Below are 23556 nucleotides of genomic sequence, written 5' to 3'. Positions count from 1 at the left end.
ACCCAATACTTTCACATTATTGCCAGATAATCAGAGCTAACAATTCCCAAGCACATAATGAAGTTATAGTTGCAATGAGTCCAACCTATTCCAACCATCCTGGAGTGGGAGATCTTTACTCACATCTGTATGTATATTTCACATTATTAATCTCCAGGTTACATTTACAAATTTATATATTTTTTCTATAGAAATGAGATTTTTTTGCCTATATTTATGCATCCAGCTAAAATTTAACTTTTAAAATAATATTCTGGGGGTATGCAAGCAATTAAATTATTTAGCCAAAGTTGGTGGAGAAGAGATAAAATTTGTTGTTTAATCTCCAATATATGCATTAACATCTATATGCACACAAAACTATTCATATTATTTCTTTTAAAGAAGATTCAAATAAAAGGGAAGAGAGATAAAAATTTAGGCTTATATGTCACACAAGTGTAATAACTTTTATATTGTATATATTGTGAACATATCAGTTGGATTTAAATATTTTCCAATTCTGTGCACTTGTTTTCTTTTTTTTTTCTTTTTTTTTTTTTTTTTATTCTATTTTTATTTTTGGGACAGAGAGAGACAGAGCATGAACGGGGGAGGGGCAGAGAGAGAGGGAGACACAGAATCGGAAACAGGCTCCAGGCTCCGAGCCATCAGCCCAGAGCCTGACGCGGGGCTCGAACTCACGGACCGCGAGATCGTGACCTGGCTGAAGTCGGACGCTTAACCGACTGCGCCACCCAGGCGCCCCTGTTTTCTTAAGTAAAGGTGCACAAAATGCTCATAAGTAAAATATGGCCTTTTATTTGTTGACTTATCAAGAAAAATTAACTAGAGCTAGAGGCACAGGCAACTATCAACTTTGAGCCCTGTCAAATTCTGAAAGTTCTGAGAGAGCAGTAGCTACACTCATGATAGGTGAGGTTTTTTTCCTTAGAAAAACAGTTTCACAAACATTTCTTGGACATGGCAAATGCTTAGAAAGTATTTGATGCTTTAAATGCAAATATTGAAATTGTGAGCCCTTTCAATGACATGGGAGGAGACATGGTATCTCGATGGGGTCTGGGGCTGTGGCTTGCTGACAGCCAGCTGTGGTGTGGGGCAAATTCTGTATTGCCACTGGGTCCAGAAAGGGCTAAAGAGAGGTTAAAATCAAGGAGGCAATGTTCACATTTTCATTTGAAAAATGTTGAAAACTCATTTTAGATATAGAAATGGTGCTAAGGGGCGCCTGGGTGGCTCAGTCGTTAAGCGTCCGACTTCAGCTCAGGTCACAATCTCGCGGTCCGTGAGTTCGAGCCCCGCGTCAGGCTCTGGGCTGATGGCTCAGAGCCTGGAGCCTGCTTCCAATTCTGTGTCTCCCTCTCTCTCTGCCCCTCCCCCATTCATGCTCTGTCTCTCTCTGTCCCAAAAATAAATAAACGTTAAAAAAAAAATTTTAAAAAAAAAAAAAAGAAAAGAAATGGTGCTAAAATGTGACCTCTCCTACACCCCTGAGATATTCTGTACCCACGGGGCATTTTACCTTGATCCTTTCCTACATCAGTCAGAAGAGTAATAAATACTTATAGCACCAGAAGAGACAGCAGCTGAAAGCACAGAGCCCCTCAAACCACTCTTACTGGAACAGGAAACTTCAGAAGCACTTGATATTGCCAACACCAATCATTATTAAGTAATACTTAGTATGTTCCTGGAGTTGTCTTAGGTGCTATAAATCTCCTACAAGCTCCTGGTGTAACTGAGAATTACTTTTTTCCTCATGTAAGGTGTCTTGTATTCACAAATGGTACAGAAATTGTTCAGAGATGTGCAGCCAAGTTCCCCCCAACATGAAAGGTAACTTTTGTTGTCAACTTTATGCATATGTCTCTCATTTCTGGCACCATTTTTTTTGGACAGGAAATTTCATAATCCAAGGTCAGTGCCGCTTTCAGTAGACAAAGATAACGGTGGCTACCATTTTTTTGAGCAGTTATTATTTCATTTAACCATCATAAGAACACAGAGGTAGGGAATGCCTTTCTATTATGCAAATGAGGAAATGGAGGTTCAGAGAGCTCAAGCATCTTGAACAAAGCCACAAAGTTAAGTAAAAACTAGACTCAAGATCCCAACTCTGGTTTTTCTGAACTCAGAGTCTGAAACAGAAACAGAGGTGAACAAGGTTTATGGTATTCATTACACTCTTTTTCTAGTTCTGCCTTCTCTTATTTCTCCCCAACCTGGGCTTTGAAATGACGTTATTTCAACAAGACAGCTCACTTTTTGCAGTTTTTATTATGTTTGTTTCTTCTAAATGAACAATGGTGGTGGAAGAATTAAATGTCTTTGTCAAAAGCATAGCCAAAAGTCATGAGTGTAACTGAGAAGGTATAGGGTTCAGCAGACACATTTTGTCCAGAACACACCCCTGTTCCTATCTCTCATTCCATAAAGATCCATATCCCATATCCCACCTCTTCTATAGAGCCTCTCCTGATTGCTCCCTTCCCCTGGCAATTTCTCCCTCCCCTGGCTTCTGTGTAAGGTGCTACAAGATCCTTGAGCAAGATCCTTGGGGACCTTTGTGTAGGGAACTGTGAATCCTACCTTTGTTTGGGTTAGTGTTAACATTACTGGAAGGCTGGGATCCTCTGAATCATTAGTGTTCAAGGATTCAGTAAGACCTCCCTGAAGGTTGCCCTAAAAACCAACTACCTCAAACCAAGTGCTCCTGGAAGAAGGTGTCTCAGTACAAACAGCTAATGTTTTAAGAGTATGGATAAAGCTTGGTAAGCACTAATTATAAACAAAGGAGTGGGAACTGAGAAGGGTGACCGATTCCAGAGACAAGACTCTGGGATCTTACGGTGATAGTAACCCTTTGGAAACTGGGTCACTATTCTGGGATCCTGAGATCTCTGTAAAAACCAAACCAAACCAGATTTGCTTTTGGGGGTATAGAGAGGATTTATCCAGTAATTATCCAGTAATATAGTTAATAATGTAAATAGATGATTTTTCAAAATAAACTGCACTTTTCTTTGAATTTTGGATTGAATATATCAATATATGGTATCATTTTAAAGGCCACAAATGCTAAGAGCAGTAAGAGAGAACCTGTACGGAAATTCACATGGTCTGCAGAGGTGGCTATCATAGAGTAAAGGAAAGATCTCTGAGACTTGGCATTCATCTCCAGGTACTTCCTACACTCTCTATCTTAGCTCTGGGACCTGACACAGGCTGCTGTCTGTGGTTCTGTTTTCTCATCATTAAAATGAAGGCCTTGGGGGCGCCTGGGTGGCTCAGTCGGTTAAGCGTCCGACTTTGGCTCAGGTCATGATCTCACGGTCCGTGAGTTCGAGCCCCGCTTCGGGCTCTGTGCTGACAGCTCAGAGCCTGGAGCCTGTTTCAGATTCTGTGTCTCCCTCTCTCTCTGCCCCTCCCCTGTTCACGCTCTGTGTCTCTCTCTGTCTCAAAAATAAATAAACGTTAAAAAAAAATTATAAAAAAAATGAAGGCCTTGGGGCACCTGGGTGGCTCAGTTGGTGAAGCGCCTGCCTTTGGCTCAGGTCATGATCTCACGGTTTGTGGGTTCAAGCCCCTTGTCAGGCTCTGTGCTGACAGCTCAGAGCCTGGAGCCTGCTTCGGATTCTGTGTCTCCCTCTCTCTCTACCCTTCCCCCACTCACGTGCTGTCTCTCTCCCTCTCAAAAATAAACATTAAAATTTTTTTAAAAAGTAAATAAAATGAAGGCCTTAAACTTCATAAATTTAATATCATTTCCAAATGTGAAATTCTGTTTCTAAGCTATTCTTCTTCCAAGAGAAAAATGATATTTTAATTTCCACATATCTTTAATTGTAACCAAATTTGTACCTAGAAATAAAAAGATAAAGTACTTTCTCTTTCTCCCCTTCTTCCTGCCTCTCCCCTGCTTTCTCTCATCTGTTTGTTATGTACTTACAAAGTGTCTGTTATTGATGCTTTCTGGGTTTGTGAGAGTGATTTTTACTATGCCTTCTTACTTTCTGGATTGCTAAGAATAGGGTATATGATGTAAAGTTAAAGTAAGTTCATCAAAGATAGACTGACTTAAATTATTCTCTATCAACTCAATCCTTTAAAGAGATGAAAACCTTTCTCTCATTGTTCCAACTTCTTTGTGTAAATAAAACAAGGTTTTATAAAAAGAGATGTTCAATGAATTGTGTGTATGTGAATGGCTTTGAATTAGTTTTTCCAGTTTCGATTCTCTTTTAACATATATCGTGAACAGCAGAGACACAAGAGTTCTCATCTAAGTTATGAGCCAAAACAAACGATCAGGTTACACCTGTTTGGCTTATGCTACCTTGGAAACCACTAGACTCCATTTGCCTGAGCTTAAAGCACTAGCTTCCTCTCAGGGAAATAATATAATCAACTCATGATTTTTTTTTAATCAAATGAACAACTAACTGGATCTCTTCTTAATCTTCACATCTGTGCCAATGGGTAAGTTAAGCTTATTTCTCTTATAATAGGATTTGTTTACGCAAGGAAAGATGGCATTTCTTGTAATTGGGTAGTCATTACCTCTTTCCAAAAAGTTTTGGTGAGAGAAGTAATCCTAATTATTACAAACTAAATGCACTGCTATCCAGTTTTGTGCTGCATCACAGACACCCTTTCTGGATAAGCTGCCTCTAAGTAAATGGCCCATTTGGAATGTGTGAGTGACTTGGGGGCTTTGTGGTTGTGGCCAAGTCAGAGCACCTGGCTTGAGCACAGAATGCGAATGAGTGGAATTTGGGGGCATAGTGGAACAGCCCAGGACCTCTCAGTGGCCCCTTCTGTGTGGCTTCAGGATAACCTTTGCACTGTTCCGAAGAGAGGACCCTCTAAAAACGTCAATACCTTTGTTCATACAGGAAATTAAAATACCTGGCAAGAGGTATATATATATATACAGGTGTCGGCCTGTGTGGATACTGTTTTACTCAGCATTGTTCCTGTACCCTCAATGTTGACAATTTATTTTTTTAGTATACTGTTATTTATATGTAATGAGACCTAAAATTAGATGTGAAATAATTTTACAGCCACAGGCTAATCCTTAGACGTATAGCTCCTATGCAACTGTATTTACAAAAGAAAAATCAAATATCACAAAACCAATAAAATTAAAATTAATTCAAGTTTAGTGGACAAACGACACAGTTTGGCTAAAATTAAATTACTACTCACTAAGAGAATAAGATACTGACTGCAGAAGCCCAGATTCTTTGAAGCTGTGGACCCACCGTGGGTTGGGTAATGGCTTGTTCCTTGTTCACTTGTCTCCATCCAAACTGCCAGCAGGCTTCATTCACGCTGTGCTGTCAATATGCCTTCACATAGCTTTCTCTTGAGCAGGACCCATCATGTGTTGTTTCTTGGAAGCCCAGATAATGAAAGTTTTGCAACTTGGTTCCAGTATGATTTCAAATACGACATAAATATCAGAGGTCGGCAAATGACCTCTACAAAGGCCAGATGGTAATTAATTTAGGGTTTGAGGGCTGTGCTATCTCTACTGAAACTAGTCAACTCTGTTATTTTAGCATGAAAGCAGCCATAGACCATAGTAAATGAATGGGCATGGCTGTGTCCCCACAAAACTTTATTTACAAAACAGGTGGAAAACTGGATTTAGCCTGAAGGCTGTATAGTTTGCCAAACACTGGTAAATATGAGTACTGAAATACTGTGGCTATGAACTAGCCCTTGGTTATGAACTAGTCATCCAGCATTGTTTTGTTTGTTTAAGATCATAAAAACAAAATACAAAATACACACATATAAACTTCTCATAGACCCTTGAGAATCTAATGACAGACCTTCAGGGGTCATGGATCCTGGGTTTAGAAACACTCTGCTTTAGGGATTTTCCAAATAGGCTACTGTTAAAAGTGAAAATGCCTTGTATTCAAATAGGGCATTTTACAGAATTTGCAAGAGTCAGCAGGTGGTGCAAGAGTCAGCAGGTGGTGGAAAGAGAATCTGAGAGGAAATTCTATTCTTTAGGGGTTAAATAATTTGTGTACAAGGTAGCACAGAGTTGTTAATGAACCAGAAAATCCAGCCTGCTGAGGGGGAGCTGGAGACCAGTCATTCGGGATCTGGGTTCTGCTGCTGAGTTTTCTACTGAGGAGTTTCTGTTACTGAGTTTCTGGAGGAGTCTTGCACAAGCCCCCTTCTCTGAGTTTCCATTTTTCATCACTACATTGGGGGCCATACCACAGACGATACCAACCCAGAGGATGGAGGTGAGGGTTACATGAGATGCTGTGAAACTCTTCAGAAATGCTCAAGCACTATCCAAGGACAGGCACTGTTATTACTGAGACGTGAAAGAGGCTGCCTATGAAGCTGGCAGCTTTTTCATGGCTTGTCATGGTGGTCTGCAAGGATATTGGAAATCCAGTGCCCCTCAAACTCAACTTGCAAAATAGCACTTTTTAATAACTTCAGAGCAGGACTCCGGCTCCCAACAGTGCCAGGGCTCCTTAGTGTTTTTGTGCCCATTCAGGGCACAGAGAAGGCATGTGCTTATAGATGGCTGAACCACACAAGTAGTGAAGACTCATGTCAGGAAAGTTGTTGGCATAAAGGTTCGTCCTGTAATAAGTGAAGGACAGGTGGGCTGGTGTTCAGTCCCAAAGGCTCAAAAGCTCAAGTGTATGATTCACCCCAAGTTGAATCAGCTTTAAGGGATTCATTAACCAAACCCAGAGGAGCCTGATTTATAAGGCGCCTCTCCAGGGACTGGAACTCTTGTATGTAATCTCAGGAGAATACCCTTGCACAGTTTAAGGAATCTCCTCAGCAAGAAAATTATTACTCAGAGGTTGCTTGGTTAATTGGAAGAATGAGAATCAAATGATTGTAACAGACATTTAATCAGGATGTAGAAAAGTCACATTATTAATTATCCTTGCTGCTACTATATGGTTATTGTAACTCATTTTCTCAACCCAAAACTTGTACATGTTCTCATTAGTTCTGACATCAGTTTAGCATGCTTGCAATAGGGTTATTCCAGAAAATCCAGAATCCTTGGTTGCAGAAGAAAATGATGAAGTATTTTACACATGTACAGATTATATTTTCCCTGTATATAGACTGATGTAGACATTGAGAAGGTCTATGTGGTTTCTGTTCACGTATCATTCACACAGAGCTCTACTCTTCTGCTAAACTTTGCTTCCATATCATTATGCCAGTGCAGGACCACATGGTTGATTAGCTTCTACCCATTTTACTCAGGTACCCTCTGGTTGTGGGGAACTATATGGGAAAATAAGTTTCTAATTCTCACCTTTATGTTTGAGGTCTTACATAATTTTACACCTTTATATCTACTAACGTTCTAGTCTTTTCCAGCTCCCAGGAATATGGGACAGATGGTCTCTTTGGGATAGGTTTCTTCTACAAATTGCTAATCCTTTCCCATGAGGCTTTTTACTCATTTCACACTCAAAGGAGGTATTTGTCTCCAAATTCTGAGTTACTTTAGTCTGACTATGCTCTCCACCCAGGATGTCACATTTTATGGAGGCCCGTGATTGTATTCTTCATGGTGTTGTTGTTGTTTGATCAGTTAGTAGAAACTTACTATAGTTGGTGGAAGATTTTTAGTCAAGTCTTTTTGGGTCCTTCAACTTTCACTAAGTTCATAATGATGATATTTAAATTCATATTTGTTATATATCAGATGATATCCTAACTGCTTCAAATGAACTTATTCATTTGTATCTATTTACTCATAGCTATACTAATGCAAGTTCCTTCTAAGAGAGTAGACTGTGATGTGTACAAATTTTTTTCCTCTATGCATTCTTTTGGTTGTGACTCTGAAATATGTGGCACACAGGGGATAGTTATTTTAAATTTGACACTTACAGAGGCGCCTGAGCAGCTTAGTATGTTAAGCATCCAACTCTTAATCTCATGGTCAGTCATGAGATCAAGCCCTGCATTGGACTCCACGCTAGGCATGGAGCCTACTTAAGATTCTCTCTCTCTTCCCTGCTGTGCCCCCCTCCCCTGCTTGCGCTCTCTTTTTCTCAAAAAAAATTTTTTTTTTTACATTTACACATTTTTCTCCAAAGTCTGCATTTTGATGATTAGATCTCTGCCATGAAGATAAGAGTTAAAACAATTCATCAATGTTACTAGGGCCTTCCAACTCCTCATTACAATAGTGCATGTGCACGTGTGCACCCACACACATTTCATTTGGGATTTTTAACAGAATTATGAAATACTTGAATCAATCAACACTGATGCCAATCCTGAAAAAAAAAAACAAAACCTTGCTGTAAGTTTAACATTTGAATTTGTTGAGTAAATAGGAATGAATGGATATTTTCTATTAATATTAGTATTAAGTATAATAGCAAAGTGATATGAAAATTACTTTAATTTCTCATCTTTCAGCTCAGTTTTCTTAACGTGGTCAATGGAAAGAATTATGGTCCTCAAAGACTGTATGAGTGACTTATTCTATGTCAAAGAGCAAAAAAATTTGAAACTGAATATTTCACCTGAGAGTCAACATTCAACTTTGCTATTTCTTTCTTTTCTTATGTGTGTGTGTGCTTTATGAAATTCTTATATTTCATCTTGATTTATATTCACAACAAACCTCATGAAGTCAGCTTGGAGAATATTAGTGTCCCCCTTTACAGATGGGGAAACTGAACCCTCCCAAGAGTGAACTTCTTGTTTATAGTGACATAGCATGGAACAGCCCACTCCAAAGGTGCCATGTAACCTGGTTGGACCTCCTTTTCCAACCTCATCTCAGGCCATCCATCCCTCATTCACTGAGGTCTAGTCACATGGGCCTTCTGTTCCTCAAATTCATTCTGTCCAGCCATTCCATTTTCCTAGGATGTTCTTCCTCATATCTTCATGTAGAGCTGACTCCTTGTCTCTTGGGGCTCGATCCAAAGGTTACCACATCAGAGAGGCCTCCCATGGCCAACTGAAAGAAGCTCTCCTGGACCCATCATAATTACATTACTCTGCTTGTGCTTCTTCACAGCTTTCATCATTATCTGATATTATCTTATGCATTTGTTTCTTGTTTGTTTCTCTCACTCCCTAGAATATAAGCTCCTTGAGAGCGAGGTCCTTCTCTACCTAGCTTGCTCTTGCACCTAGAGCATATATTTGTCATAATTTCTAATTGCATATTTAGGTAACTAAAAAAAAACATACTTATTTAACCTCTATGCTGTAAGTTTTTGAGAGAAGGAACGCTGTCTATTTTGTTTACTGCTGTGCAACACAGATTAGGCACCTACAACTTTGCTGTTTCTTTAGCTACATGCAGCTAATAAACATTTACTAAACAGCCACTTTATGCTAAGCACTTTGGAGTATACAAAACAAGTAACAAACATGGTCTTAAGGCATGTTAAAGCAAGGCATAAGGTTCTTTGGTGAGAAACACCAAAGTCTATATGAGAGCCACCAAGGGCTAAAATATGTGCTAAGGCTTAAGGGCTACAAATATGAAGAGAGAAAAATCACAACTTGGAGGGCAATAGTGAGGTAGGGCAGGGAGGAGGGAGGAACAGCATGAGCAAGTGCATGGAGATGAGAAGAACATGAGGCCTTGAGACAGGAAGACATAGGTAGGTGGGTGGGAGGATGAACCATCTGACCAAAGTGGGTATTGGTGAATGTTGGTAGACACAAGAGTGTAAGATCTTGAACACGAAGGTGAGACTCGGAAACTTATTCCAGAAGTCTCATGGAAGCTAGAGAGTATTCCCAAGCAGAAGAATAACAGGATGGAAACGGCATTCTAATCTAGCAGTCAAAAGCGTGGAGTGGATTTTAGGAGAAAGTCTGTGGGTATCTCCCACTTGCTTTTCTTGCAGAGATGAAGCAAGATGGTCTGAATCTCAGGTCCATCCAGAAGTTACAGGAAGTGGGGACCTCAGAGCAGACTGCATAGTTTTGTGGAGAACATAGCAATTTAATTAAGGTGGAGATAGAGAGGCTGGGTATAAGGAGAAGAATGATTGAGTTTTCCAAATGTTTCTGAGCTTTAGAGCAAGCTGTGTTCCCATTTGTTACTGAATTTTGCACTGTTACTTAGGCACTGAGTACACAACAGAGGACAATCAAAGTACTTGTTTAGGTTGCCACATAAAATATAGATTGTCCAGTTAATTTTGAATATCAGATAACTAATGGATACTTTTGGGGGCGCCTGGGTGCGTCAGTCAGTTAAGCCTCCGACTTCAGCTCAGGTCATGATTTCACGGTTCGTGGGTTTGAGCCCTGCATCAGGCTCTGTGCTGACAGCTCAGAGCCTGGAGCCTGTTTCAGATTCTGTGTCTCCCTCTCTCTCTGCCCCTCCCCGACTTGTGCTCTGTCTCCCTCTGTCTCAAAAATAAATAAACATTAAAAGTAATTAAGAAAAGATAATGGAATACTTTTTCAGTTTAAGTAATCCTGAATATTGGATGGCACAGTAAGAAATTATTCATTGTTTATCTGAAATTCAAATTTAACTGGACAGCCTACATTTTATTTGCTTGCTCAATCTGGCATCCCTAGTCCTTTCTCTTATAGAACACACAGTATCTTCAGATATTAGTCATATAAATAAGTGATTATAAGTTATAAATGGCACGAACGAAAAGATGCCAATATTGTAAACAAGAATACCAAAGAAGACTAATTTAGATTGGTGGGGTCACAAAAAGCCTCTCTCATTCAGGTGAGGGAGACAAGATCATCTCAGGTAGGAGGAACAAAATGGATGTAGGATCTAAAGGAGGAAATGAAAGGAGAGGAACATGCCTGGAATTCACTGTACCTTGGGGATGTGCAAGATGAGGTTGGAGAGTCAGGCAAGGGCACCACTATGCAAGGCTTCATCGTCTGGTAAATATTTTCCCTTTTTTTCCTACCCTAAGTGCAATGGGAAGTCGGGTTAGAGGTTTAAGCAGAGAAATGATAGAACGAGATGATATATTCTCCATTTTATTTTCATTATTATTTTTAATTTTTTAATCTATATTTCTATGTGCACTTTTTCAAATTTTTATTTAAATTCTAGTTAGTTAACATATAGTGTAATATTGAACTTAGTAATTCATCACTTACATATAATACCCAGTTCTCATCATAAAAAATGCTCTCCTTGATACCCATCACCCATCTAGCCCATCCCATGCCCATCTCTCCTCCACCAACCCTCAGTTTGTTCTCTATAGTAGACAGTCTATTATGATTTGCTTCCCTCTTTCTTTTTTTCCCCCTTCCTTTATGTTCATCTGTTTTGTTTCTTAAATTTCACATATGAGTGAAATCATATGGCATTTGTTTTTCTCTCACTCACTTGTTTTACTTAGCATAATACATTCTAGCTCCATCCACATCCTTGCAAATGGCAAGATTTCACTTTCTGATGACTGAGTATATTCCTTTGTGTATATATATCACATATTCTTTATCCATTCATCAGTCAATGGACATTTGGGCTCTTTCCATAATGTGGCTATTGTTGATAATGCTGCTATAAACATCAGAGTGCATGTTCCCCTTTGAATCTGTATTTTTGTATCCTTTGGGTAAATACCTAGTAGTGCAATTCCTGGGTCATAAGGTAGTTCTACTTCTAACTTTTTGAGGAGCCTCCATACTGTTTTCCAGAGTGGCTGTACCAGTTTGCATTCCCACCAACAGTGTAAGAGGGCTCCTCTTTTTCTGCATCTCACCAACATCTGTTGTTTCCTGTGTTGTTCATTTTAGCCATTCTGATAGGTGTGACGTGGTATCCCATCGTTATGATTTGATTTCCCCGATGATGAGTGATGTTGAGCATCTTTTCATGTGTCTGTTAGCTATCTGAATGTCTTCTTTAGAAAAAATGTCTATTCATGTCTTCTGTCCATTTCTTAACTGGGTTATTTGTTTTTTGGGTGTTGACTTGATAAATTTTTTATAGATTTTGGATACTAACCCTTTATCAGATATGTCATTTGCAAATACCTCCTTCCATTCTGTAGGCTGCTTTTTAGTTTTGTTGGTTGTTTCCTTTGCTGTGTAGAAGCTTTTTATCTTGATGCAGTCCCAGCAATTCAAGTTTGCTTGTTTCCCTTGCCTCCAATGATGTGTCTAGCTAGATGTTGCTATGGCCGAGGTCAAACAGGTTGCTGCCTGTGTTCCTCTCTAGGATTTTGATGGTTTCCTGTCTCACATTTAGGTCTTTAATCCATTTTGAATTTGTTTTTGTGACTGGTGTAAAAAAGTGGTCTAGTTTCATTCTTCTGCATGTTGCTGTCCAGTTTTCCCAACGTTATTTGTTGCAGAGACTGTCTTTTTTTCCATTGCATATTCTTTCCTGCTTTGTCAAAGATTAGTTGACCATATAGCTTTGGGTACTTTTCTGGGTTTTCTGTTCTGTTGACTGATCTATGTGTCTGTTTTTGTGCTAGTACCATACTTTTTTTTATATTAAATATAATTTATTGTCAAATTGGTTTCCATACAACACCCAGTAGTCATCCCAACAGGTGCCCTCCTCAATGAGTACCATACTGTCTTGATGACTATAGCTTTATAATACAGCTTGAAGTCTGGAATTGTGATGCCTCCAGCTTTGTTTTTCTTTTTCAAGATTGCTTTGGCTATTCGGAGTCTTTTGTGGTTCCACACAAATTTTAGGATTGTTTGTTCTAGCTTTGTGAAAAATGTTGGTGGTATTTTGATAAGGATTGCATATAATATATAGATTGCTTTGGATAGTATAGATATTTTAACAGTGTCTGTTTTTCAATTCATTAGCATGGAATGTTTTTCAATTTCTTTGTGTCCCTTTCAATTTCTTTCATAAGTATTCTATAGTTTTCAGAGTACAGATCTTTTACCTCTTTGGCTAGGTTTATTCCTAGGCATCTTAGGATGTTTGGCGCAATTGTAAACAGGATCAATTCTTTGATTTTTCTTTCTGCTTCTTCATGATTGGTGTATAGAAATGTAACAGATTTCTGTATGTTGATTTCATATCTTGCAATTTTGCTGAATTCATGTATCAGTTCTAGCCATTTTTTGGTGGTCTTTAAGGCTTTCTACAGAAAGTATCATGCCGTCTGCAAATAGTGAAAGTTTGACTTCTTTCTGATATAACCTCCATTTAATTTATTTGCAAAATTTTTAAAGTGCATTTATTTATTTTGAGAGAGAGTGTGCACAAGCAGAGTAGTAGAAGAGAGAGGGGGGGAGAGAAAGAACCCTCAGAAAGCTCTGCGAGGTCAGCTCTGAGCCTGATGAGGGACTCAAACTCACGAACCATGAGATCATGACCTGAGCCCAAATCAAGAGTTGCATGCTTACCAACTGAGCCACCCAGGCACCCCTATAATTTCCATCTTATTTTTTTTATGTTTATTTATTTTTGAGAGAGAGAGAGAGAAAGACAGAATATGAGTGGGGGAAAGGCAGAGACAGAGGGAGACACAGAATACGAAGCAGGCTCCAGGCTCTGAGCTGTCAGGCACAGAGCCTGACACAGGGCTCGAACCCATAAACTGTGAGATCACGACCTGAGCCGAAGTTGGACGCTTAACTAACTGAGCCACCCAGACACCTCTATAATCTCCATTTTAAATGTTAATCTAGTTATTGATGGAAAACAGGTTGGATGAGGGCAAGAATGAGAAAAGGGGAGACAGATAAGAAGCTTTTATGGTATACCAGGCAAGAGATGAGGAAGGTTTGGATTAGGGTGCAAGCAGTGTAGATGAAAGAGTGAAAATTTGGGGGATATATTTCACAGGTAGAAACTTTGGGCTTCAATATAGATTGGATGTGGGGTTTGGAGTAGGGAGAAGGTGAAAAACAACTTCGAAGTTTCTGGCTCAATGCTAGTTGCATGGTGGTACAATCTACTGAGGTGCCGTGCTTTTGCAGGGAGATGGAGGGTGGAGTAAGCAACACCATGAGTTCACTTTCAAACATTTTGAATTTATGAGATGGCATCCTAGTAGAGATGACAAGGAGACAGGTGTGGACTGGACATACATAATTTTGGGAGTTATAGACACATACGTAGAGGTAAGAGAGATTGAAAAGGATTCACCACATGATTTTCTTACATAGTAACCTTGCAGATATGGTTTGATTTGTAAACATCCATTCTATAAATGCAACAGTGATAGCTCTCTGATTTATTAGTGTTTATTTTTTATTAGATCTTTCAGATTTAATTTTGTACAATCTTATTGGAAAAAATATGGACAACAAAAATCATAAAAAATAAAATCATATAAGAACTTATTTCATTGATGAGTATTATATTTATTATATTATATTACTATTCTTTCTTTTGTCCCTGTTTCTACTCCCTATACAACACAGTTCTCCTAAAATGTTCAGGCTATTTGGACCCCTATTGTTTCCTTCTATTCTAAATAGTTTCCTTCCACCTACTTTTTGGGGGAACTTTATTCATTGTGGTAAAATACATATGACATAAAATTTTCCATTTTAATCATTTTTCAATGCACAATTCAGTGGCATTAATTACATGATTTGTATTGTATAACCATCAGCACTATTTCCAAAACTTTTTCAACCCTCCCAAAAATTTGTAATTACTAAGCAAAAGCTCACCATTCTTTCTTCCTTCCTTCCTTCCTTCCTTCCTTCCTTCCTTCCTTCCTGTCCCTGGTAGTCTCTAATCTACTTTCTATCTCTATGAATTTCCCTGTTCTACTGTTCTAGAGACTTCATACAAGTGGAATCACACAATATTTGTCCTTTTGTATCTTACATATTTTATTACCATAATGTCTTCAAAGTTCACTCTCACTGTAGCATGGATCAGAACTTCATTAACTGACTAATATTCCTTTGTATGTGTATACCACATTTTGCATATTCATTCTTGATGTAACTTGGGTTGTTTCCCACATGTTGGCTATTGAGAATAATGTTGTGATGAAAACTGTCATACAAATATCTCTTTGAGTTCCTATTTCCAATTTTGGGGTATATATCTAGAAGTAGAATTGCTGGGTCAGATGGTAATGCTATGTTTAGCTTTTTGAGGAACTGCCAAACAGTTTTCCACAGTGGCTGCCCCACTTTACATTCCCACCAGCTTTGTACAAGAGTTCCAATTTCCCCACATCCTTGCCAACACTTGTTATTTTATATTTTAAAAACTATACCCATCTTAGTAAGTATTGTAGTTTTTTTTAAACATTAAAAACAAATTTATTTTAGAAGGAAAGAGCATGAGCAGGGGAGGGGAGAGAGAGGGAAGGAGAGGGAGGGAGAGGGAGAGAGGAAGAGAGGGAGAGAAAGAGAGAGAGAGAGAGAGAGAGAGAGAGCCTGACGCAGAGTCTGATCCCACGACCCTAAGATCATAACCTGAGCTGAAATCAAGAGTTGGACACGCAACCGACTGAACACCCAGGCGCCCCTTCTTATAGCTTTGATTTGCATTTTCCTAATGACTAATGACGTTAAGCATCCTTTCACCTATGGATTGGCCGTTTGTATATCTTCTTTGGAGATATGTCTATTCAAATCGTTTGTCCATGTTTGAGTTATCTTTTGTTGTTGAGTTTTAGCAGTTCTTTACGTATTCTGGATATTAAAACTTACCAGACTCCATTTTTAATTTAGATAAAATGTTTGGGGGAAATCTTCAATTCCCAAAATTATTCATGATATTGGCAATATTGAATATTTTACTTTCTGAAAATATTTAATTAATTGAATTTTCCAAATGAAATTCCTGTGCGCTTAACTGCTAGTTCTCAAGAGAAAAGAGAAAGTCATAGGAAAATTGGTACATTAGAATTGGTAAGTAGAAACTCTTTAAAAATTGGGAGTAATCCATAGTGACTTAAGAAAAGGGATAAATTAAAGACCTTTATTAAAAATAGACAATATGAATTATTATTAAGAGATAAACATGATGAGCTAATGACTTCAAACTAATGACTGCTTTCAAATGCTTAAAGGGCTATTATATAAAGATTCCTAACTTATCCACCTTCAGAGGAAAAAAGTTAGAGAAAAAAACATACTAACTTGCAATTGGAAAGCCTTCCAATTTGATACCAAGAAAAGGCTTTTGATGACAAAATAATAATAATAATGCTTACTGATCACTACCATGTGTCAGACTCTGTTTTGAGCCCCACGTGATTAGTACTATTATCATCACAGCTGAACTTGGGCTTGAACCCATGGAGTTCAATGCTGTGCCCAGGCTCTTATCCGCTATACTAAACCACCTTTGTTAAAACTGGACTAATATTAGAACACCTTTCCCTCCTAAGAAAAGCCACTGCCTTTCTATCAGCAGAGAATTTCAAAATAGGATAGACAATTATCAGTCAAATGAAATTCATGATTCTTACACATTTGATGGTGTCAGTCTTCTAACTCTATTCAAACAGCAGTTTCTTTCTTACTGCTTTTCTTTTAGCAAAACAGTCTGGATCTACTCTTGCCTTCCTCCCTTTTCTAAAATGACCAGCAGGGTACTTTCAAATGTTTTGTAACATTACATAAATATCCTTTTAAATAATATGGACAAATGCCCAATGACACATGTTGTAGGAAAACATAATACCTTTTGTTTTCCCTTTTTAATCTTTGGGACTTTGTTTTAATAATTCATGGAGACATTGACCTTTCAGGTGGATTTGAGACTCCTTTTTATTTAATACAATTTTGTTTGTGTTCTGAAAACCCAAGGACATTGAAGTATTTATTCCCTGCTCAATAGACCACTGTGTACATATATGTTTGTTTTCTCTGAAAACATCTCTTAACCTTCATACATCTCCTCAGGGCTTTTGCGTGTGGGCTTGCTACATATTGTTTCCCCTGTAAGAGGTAATGTGCCATGCTCCAACAGGTGTGCTGCTATTAACAATATCCCAATTTTCTTAACCTCCTCATTCCTCTCACATGATCATTTCCATGATACTCTTTCAGCTGAGTTAGAGAGAAAGCAAAAGGTAATTAATTTTTGTAATAGAAAACAAGAACTAAAATGGCAAGAATTTCACCTAAGAAATCACAAAGTATATTAGTGGCAGACCTGGAGCTCTAGCCCACATCTTCTGATTATAGCAGAGAGTTATGAGAAGTGGTTTTCACTTGGAGAGATTCTGTCTCATCTCCACAGGGTACATTTGGAAATGTCTGGAGACATTTTTAGTTGTCCAAAATGGGGAGGTGGTGCTACTGGCATCTAGCTGGTAGAGGCGAGAGATTCTGCTAAACAACCTACAAGGCATAGGATAGCTGCTCCAACAAAGAATTATCCAGCCCCAAATATCAATGGTGCCACCGTTGAGAAGCTCTGTTTTAGAGTGATGGAAATTAGATTTGAACCCTCTGCATCTTATTTTGTGACCTTGGGAAAGTGGCTTCATTTTTCAGAGTGTGCTTTCTCATCTGAAAGAACAAAACATCCACCACCATAAACAAACAAACCAAACCAACCAACCGACCAAGTAAACAAACAAAACCCCCACATTCCAGGGTAGTTGGGAGAGACCAACTCAAAAGCACTGAACAGAGAATGCTGTGTATATAATGGGCCCAACAAACATAAATCAGGGAATCTAATTATAAGAAAAGATGGAAGCGGAGTGTGCCAGAAAGACAACATCACTGAAATGAAAAAGAAGGCTCCCTAGTTTCCTTTCAACTTTTATATAGAAAAGGGCAAAAGAGATGGAGAGAGTTACAAGATAATTAAATAGCATCAAGGACATATTAGGAGGAGAGGGGAAGAGATGGTAAGACTGGAAATAGAAAGCTGTGAGAAGGCTGTACAGGTGAGAGAGATTTTAGCAGTGACCTGGAGATGAATTTGAGAGATATTTGGAGAGAGGAATCAGAAGAATATTGTGAATAATTAAGAAGGGTCATAAAAGGGGCACCTGTGTGACTCGATTAAGTGTCTGACTCTTGGTTTTGGCTCAGGTCATGAGCTCACCATTCCTGAGTTTGAGCCCCGTGTTGGGCTCTGCACTGGCAGCATGGAATCTTCTTGGAATTCTCTCTCTCTCTCTCTCTGTCTCTCTCCTTCTCTCTCTCCCCCTCTCTCTGCTGCTCCCCTGCTTGTACTCTCCTCACCCCCCTCTCTTAAAATAAGTAAATAAATATTTAAAAAAATTTTTAAAGGGTCATAAGAGAGAGAGGTCCAGGATGAATATGAGATTTCCAACTTGGGTGCTTGGGTATTGGTGATGCCATTAAGCAATAAAATCAAAGAGCAGAGCAGATAATAAATTCACCTATAGATACTTCAAGTTTGAGAGGCCTGTGGCATATTTAAATGATAACCAAGAGGCAGTGAGATATGGAAATCTGGTGAGAAGCCAAATATTTGAGAGTCAGAAATCTGAAAATGGTAGATGAATCCCTGGGAGTGAATGAGATTTTCTAGGGAGAGCATATGGAGTAAGAAAAGAGCAGAGGACAGAGCTTTTACGAATTAGACAAAGAAAACTAAGATGGTACAATCAAGAGAATCAGAACAATAGAGAAGATAGAAACAATAGAAAGAAGATGATCCTGGATGTCAAGGCTCAAAGAGTTTCAAGAACACAAGAGCAGGCAACAGTATCATAGAAAAATTAAGTGAGATCCAGAGTGTCCAGAAGATTGGCAGGTCAGTGGTAGTGCTAATTTTAGCATGCAATGATGAGCAGAAAAACTAGACTCAGTGAGTTGAAGAGTAAATGATAGTTGTAATAGTAGAAATAAGGGATACAACTTAAGCACATTTATTTGCTGAGATGAAGGAACCAGTGAAGGTTGAAGATACAGAAGCAGGGAAAATGGATAAATCAAGAGTGGGGTGTAGAGTTGGAATGATCATTTTGAGGCAAGATGAGGCTGACCCCTCCCTCTAAACTGTGTAGAGCATGTTAAGTTGGGCATTGATGTAAGTAGACCTGCAGGGGTGAGGAAACATGAGTTTGAAGAAGTTCATATTGGAGACCCTCACTTTTCACTATGGGACTGTAGGTGAGCTCAGTTGTTGGTATGGGATATGGGACACAGGACATGAGAGGAGCTAGGGGAAGGAAATAACCTTTAAGGATTGGGGAGGGGCATTAACAAACTAGAGAAAGTGAGTAGAGATTACAATTTCAAGAAGCTGGTATGTGAGGGGTATTTCAAGGTGCCAATGTCACCTTGGGATTCATATCTATTTTTTTTTCTAGATCACTAACAGAACCCATCCATCCTTAGAAGCAATAAGCTGGAAGGATTTCTTTGAAAATGAGATAGTGTGTGTGGGATCACCAACTAAATTCCAAACTTAACTGGGCAAGAAATCAATTACGTCTGTGGACCAATTGTGTCATTTCCTTGTATGAATGTGAGTCCTCAACAACCAGAGTTGAAATTCGACTTTATCGTCCATAATTCATAATCAAGTAAGACAGTGGAAATGATCAATAAAATGAAAATAAATGAATCTTGATGAAATTGTTTTCTTTTGCAGAATCTTACCTTCTTTTGAGCCTAAGTCATGAGTTGGATGTTCCTCAGAGACCTCCTAACTGGAGTAAATAAATACTCAACTGGAATTGGGCGGATTTGGCTGGCTGTTGTGTTCATCTTCCGTTTGCTGGTCTACATGGTGGCAGCAGAGCATGTGTGGAAAGATGAGCAGAAAGAGTTTGAGTGCAACATTAAACAGCCTGGTTGCGAAAATGTGTGTTTTGATCACTTCTTCCCCATTTCCCAGGTCAGACTTTGGGCCTTACAGCTGATCATGGTCTCTATGCCTTCACTTCTTGTGGTTCTACATGTAGCCTGTTGTGACAGTAGAGAGAAAAGGCACAGAAAGAAACTCTATGTCAGCCTAGGTGTGATGGATGGGGGTCTGTGGTACACTTACCTGATCAGTCTCATTGTTAAAACTGGTTTTGAAATTGGCTTCCTGGTTTTATTTTACAAGCTGTATGATGGCTTTAGTGTTCCGTACCTTATGAAGTGTGATTTGAAGCCTTGTCCCAACACTGTGGACTGCTTCATATCCAAACCCACCGAGAAAACGATCTTCATCTTCTTCTTGGTTATTACCTCATGCCTGTGCATTGTGTTGAATTTCATTGAACTGAGCTTTTTGGTTCTCAAGTGCCTTATTAAGTGCTATCTCCAAAAACACTCTAAGACACTCAAGTCTTCAGTGTGTGAGTGCCACAACCTCAGATACATTGAATGTGGTGGGATAGGGGCTCCTCCCCTGCTCCAGAATTGCCACTCAGACTCAGCCATTAGCACACTGCACACCCCTGAACCCCCTCCCTCCCAAGGTAAAACAAAACTGCTTTGTGATTCACAAGAGGGTTGGCAAGGAGAATCTGCATCCTTCCTAAGCAAGACCTAAGCCGTGTTGGAAAACAAAGGGTGTCAGCCTTAATGTCATTTGGGAAAATTTTTAAAAAAATTTTCAGTATGTGCTCAGTTGTACACACTAGACAGAGATCTCATTGTCATAGGGTTCAAGTGGATATGTGAGCTGTGTTTGAATAGTTAATTGCAAATTAGTCTGAAAAAATCCAGTGAACGGCATTCTCTTAAACGCTTAGATCTGTCACCTGGAAAATATAGAAAGTGACATTTCTGACAAACGTGATGGCTTCCAAGCTGAGGTTGAGGCATTGGCAATCTTTCCAAAGTGGCAGCCAAGGCTCCCCTCACTCAGCTCTACACAATCTTTGCAGAGAAAGAGCATGGTGAGGGCACAGTAGCAGGTAGCCAAGGCAAACAGAAGCACACTCAGTGAGAAGGCCTGGCCTGGGGAAATGACCACAGAGCCCAGGCCTCTGCAGTTTAGGTCTCCCTGGATATAAATGGACTAGGGGAGAGGGAAGAAAGCCATAATTTGTGGTTTCCAAGTTAATACAAATATTACTGGGGACATGTCCCACTTAAGCCTGAACCTAGCAGATACCTGAAAGGGTCACTCCAGTCATACCAGAAGGCAGGTCCCACCAACTACACAGACAGGGAGCAGGTAGGACCCAGAAAAGGAACATACCCACTTGATAATTACTTAACCCTTCTCTTTTAACCACTGAACATTGAATACTTTGTAAATTTCTGTATTTATTGGACCTTTTTATGATCAGGAATTCACAGTGTGTTATACAATATGTCATAGTTTGCCTACAATTTACTAGTACATCTCTCTCTAGAATGGATAATAAAATGTGTACTATGCTGTTACATTGGTTTGAAAAATGCAAAAAAAAAAAATAAGGATGCTTATTATTACTTTATTTGGAGACTAGCTCTTTCTTATTTTTAAAAAAATCATATATTATCTTTGTATTTAACACTCTAACAGACGTGCATTTCTCCAGAATAAAAATGCAGTGGTTTTGTTGTGTTATTTGGCTGTCCTTGATATTGTTACTTGACTGCACGGGTACAATTATTCTGTGAAATAAAACTTTTCTGACAATTTTAGAGCAGGACTTGCAGCCCTGCTTGATAAAAATAGTTCAGAAATCATTCTTGTCCACTGGGAATTTTTTTAATGAGAAATCAGTGCATAAAAATGTAATTTTAACTGAAACTGATTATGTCATGTCTTCCATGGCCCTGCCCTCTTCAGCATAAAGTCACTACAATTCATGCAGGTTTTCCCCTTCTTTCAATTTATATCCCAGATCCCTCACTGCTGCACTCCTGAGCTTACATTCATTTGACATGAAAACAGCCAATCTTTGCAAATGCAGGTAACCACTAAAGGATTTAAAGGAATATAAACACATGTTTTTGACAGCGATGGGGGTTAAAGAGGTTTGAGATTTTTGAGGCCCTCATCATGGCATAAAATCTAGAAAATAGGGTTTTAGTGCACAGAAGTGAAATGGAGGCAAGATGATTTTTCCCTCTAAGTTTGTAGCCAAAAATATTTTTGAGGAGCTCAGACTTCACATCAGTTATGACCAGTGCTGCTGTAGGGAAAAGGATTGGTGGGACATGTGCATTTTTTGCTCTTTCCACTTTGCATTAAGAGGAAATGACGAGGTAATGGGAGCAAGAGCTGTGAATGAAGTTGTTTAGACAGGAAGGGGAATGATTTTTTCCCCTTTAAGCTTAGTTTATAAAATGAGTTTCCTATAAGAATACTCTGGAGGTAGTCTTGGCATCTGTGAGGACCCAAAGCATTTGATTGAGAGAAACTGGCATTTAAATTTGGCATCTTTAGTCTCTTATCAATAAATTAATTTTTATTGAGCTATGATCAGCAGGAACAAGACACTGCATTATGCACCTTCAGAGATATATAATTCCGGCTGTAAGAAAATTTCCACTTTCATGCGGGAGCATGGATGTTAAAATGGGGTGGAGTATCTTCCACTGGTCCTCACTGGTCACCTCACTTGACCTGACTCCCCCACACAACACTGGTGCTCAGAGAGCAGACATTAACCTTAGAGATGAAGAAGGTAAGACCCAAAAATTCAGTCCCTTTTTTCAGGGATATTCATCCAGTAAAAGCCAAGTTACCAATCAACCATAGTTCTTTCTTAAACCTTCCTCACCTCATCTGGCTTCCCGGATCACTGAACAGGTGTCTTCTTAATTTCATTCAAGCCATTCCTGGCCGGCAGTTGGCTCTCTAGGACTTATCCCCCAAATCTTTCCTGTTACAGACACTGTCTGTGGTCACAAGGTTTCATCTCAATGGCCTGGAAGGAAATTTTTTTCAGTATTGTATGAAAGAATGCTAGGGCTGCAAGTAGCTATGGTTCCAGTCTTCCCGAGGAAATTTAACAAAGATAGCTTAAGACAGAAAGACTGCAAAGTTAAGAGGAGAAGGGGGAAAAGGCAAAGACCTGAGAATGTTTGAATTTTTAATTCCTGCTGTCTCTGACACAGGCTCCCCCCTATCCTTTCTGTAGTTTAGTTACATGAATGATAAATTCCCCATTTTTGCTTAAACTGGCTTAAATAGGGTTTCTGTATCTTGCAACTGAAAGAATCCTGATAACACCATGTTTTTCATATGTTTCTTTCCAGTACAGTGTAAAAAGGCGGGGGGTGGGGGATGGGAGGACACTTCTCTTGTACTTACTCTTTCTTTTTTAGGTTAGGCATTGAGTATCCTAACTTTTACACGTGGCTACGTACAGAATGTGTGAGTAGGGGGAGAGATGTGGAAGGATCTCAACATTGGTTACAATAAGAGGAGAGTGAATTTTTTCTTTATAAATCTTTTCATTGTTTCATGTTATTTTTGTTCTTAAAATTTTAATAAAGAAGTCAATTAAAAGCCCAAACTGCCCTGTCCCTCCTTTTTCTATCTCACATCCCATCATATGCATAGAACACTTTCCTTAGATATTGATGCCAATTTATTCCTAGTTTACATTTTATTTTGTTTGTATATTTAATACTGCACAGAGTACAAAAGAGAGGGCATGTCACAATTCTGTAAAAAAAAAAAAATGGTGAGGAAAGAAAGAACCAGTGGTGGGGCATGTAAAGGCAAAAAGTGTTAGCATTCCT

At 38.9% G+C, this 23556-nt stretch overlaps 1 protein-coding gene across 1 annotated transcript; it reads left to right on the top strand.

Moving 5' to 3' along the window:
- The first annotated feature begins 4371 nt into the window (after positions 1-4371).
- GJB7 (gap junction protein beta 7) lies at positions 4372-22637 on the top strand. Its single transcript, XM_060616131.3, has 3 exons — positions 4372-4482; positions 19245-19402; positions 19529-22637. The coding sequence occupies exon 3, from the start codon at positions 19556-19558 to the stop codon at positions 20417-20419; it is 864 nt and encodes a 287-aa protein (XP_060472114.1). The 5' UTR covers positions 4372-4482; positions 19245-19402; positions 19529-19555; the 3' UTR covers positions 20420-22637.
- The last annotated feature ends 919 nt before the right edge of the window (positions 22638-23556 follow it).

Source organism: Panthera onca, chromosome B2, assembly GCF_046562875.1.
Source record: "Panthera onca isolate mPanOnc1 chromosome B2, mPanOnc1 haplotype 2, whole genome shotgun sequence".
In the NCBI taxonomy this organism is placed as follows: Eukaryota; Metazoa; Chordata; class Mammalia; order Carnivora; family Felidae; genus Panthera; species Panthera onca.
Note: the sequence above shows the minus strand (reverse complement) of the source record. Positions and strands in the feature narration are given on the sequence as shown.

Bases quoted from the DNA above. Each gene is read 5' to 3' on its own strand.
- GJB7 (XM_060616131.3), top strand. From the start codon at position 19,556: ATGAGTTGGATGTTCCTCAGAGACCTCCTAACTGGAGTAAATAAATAC.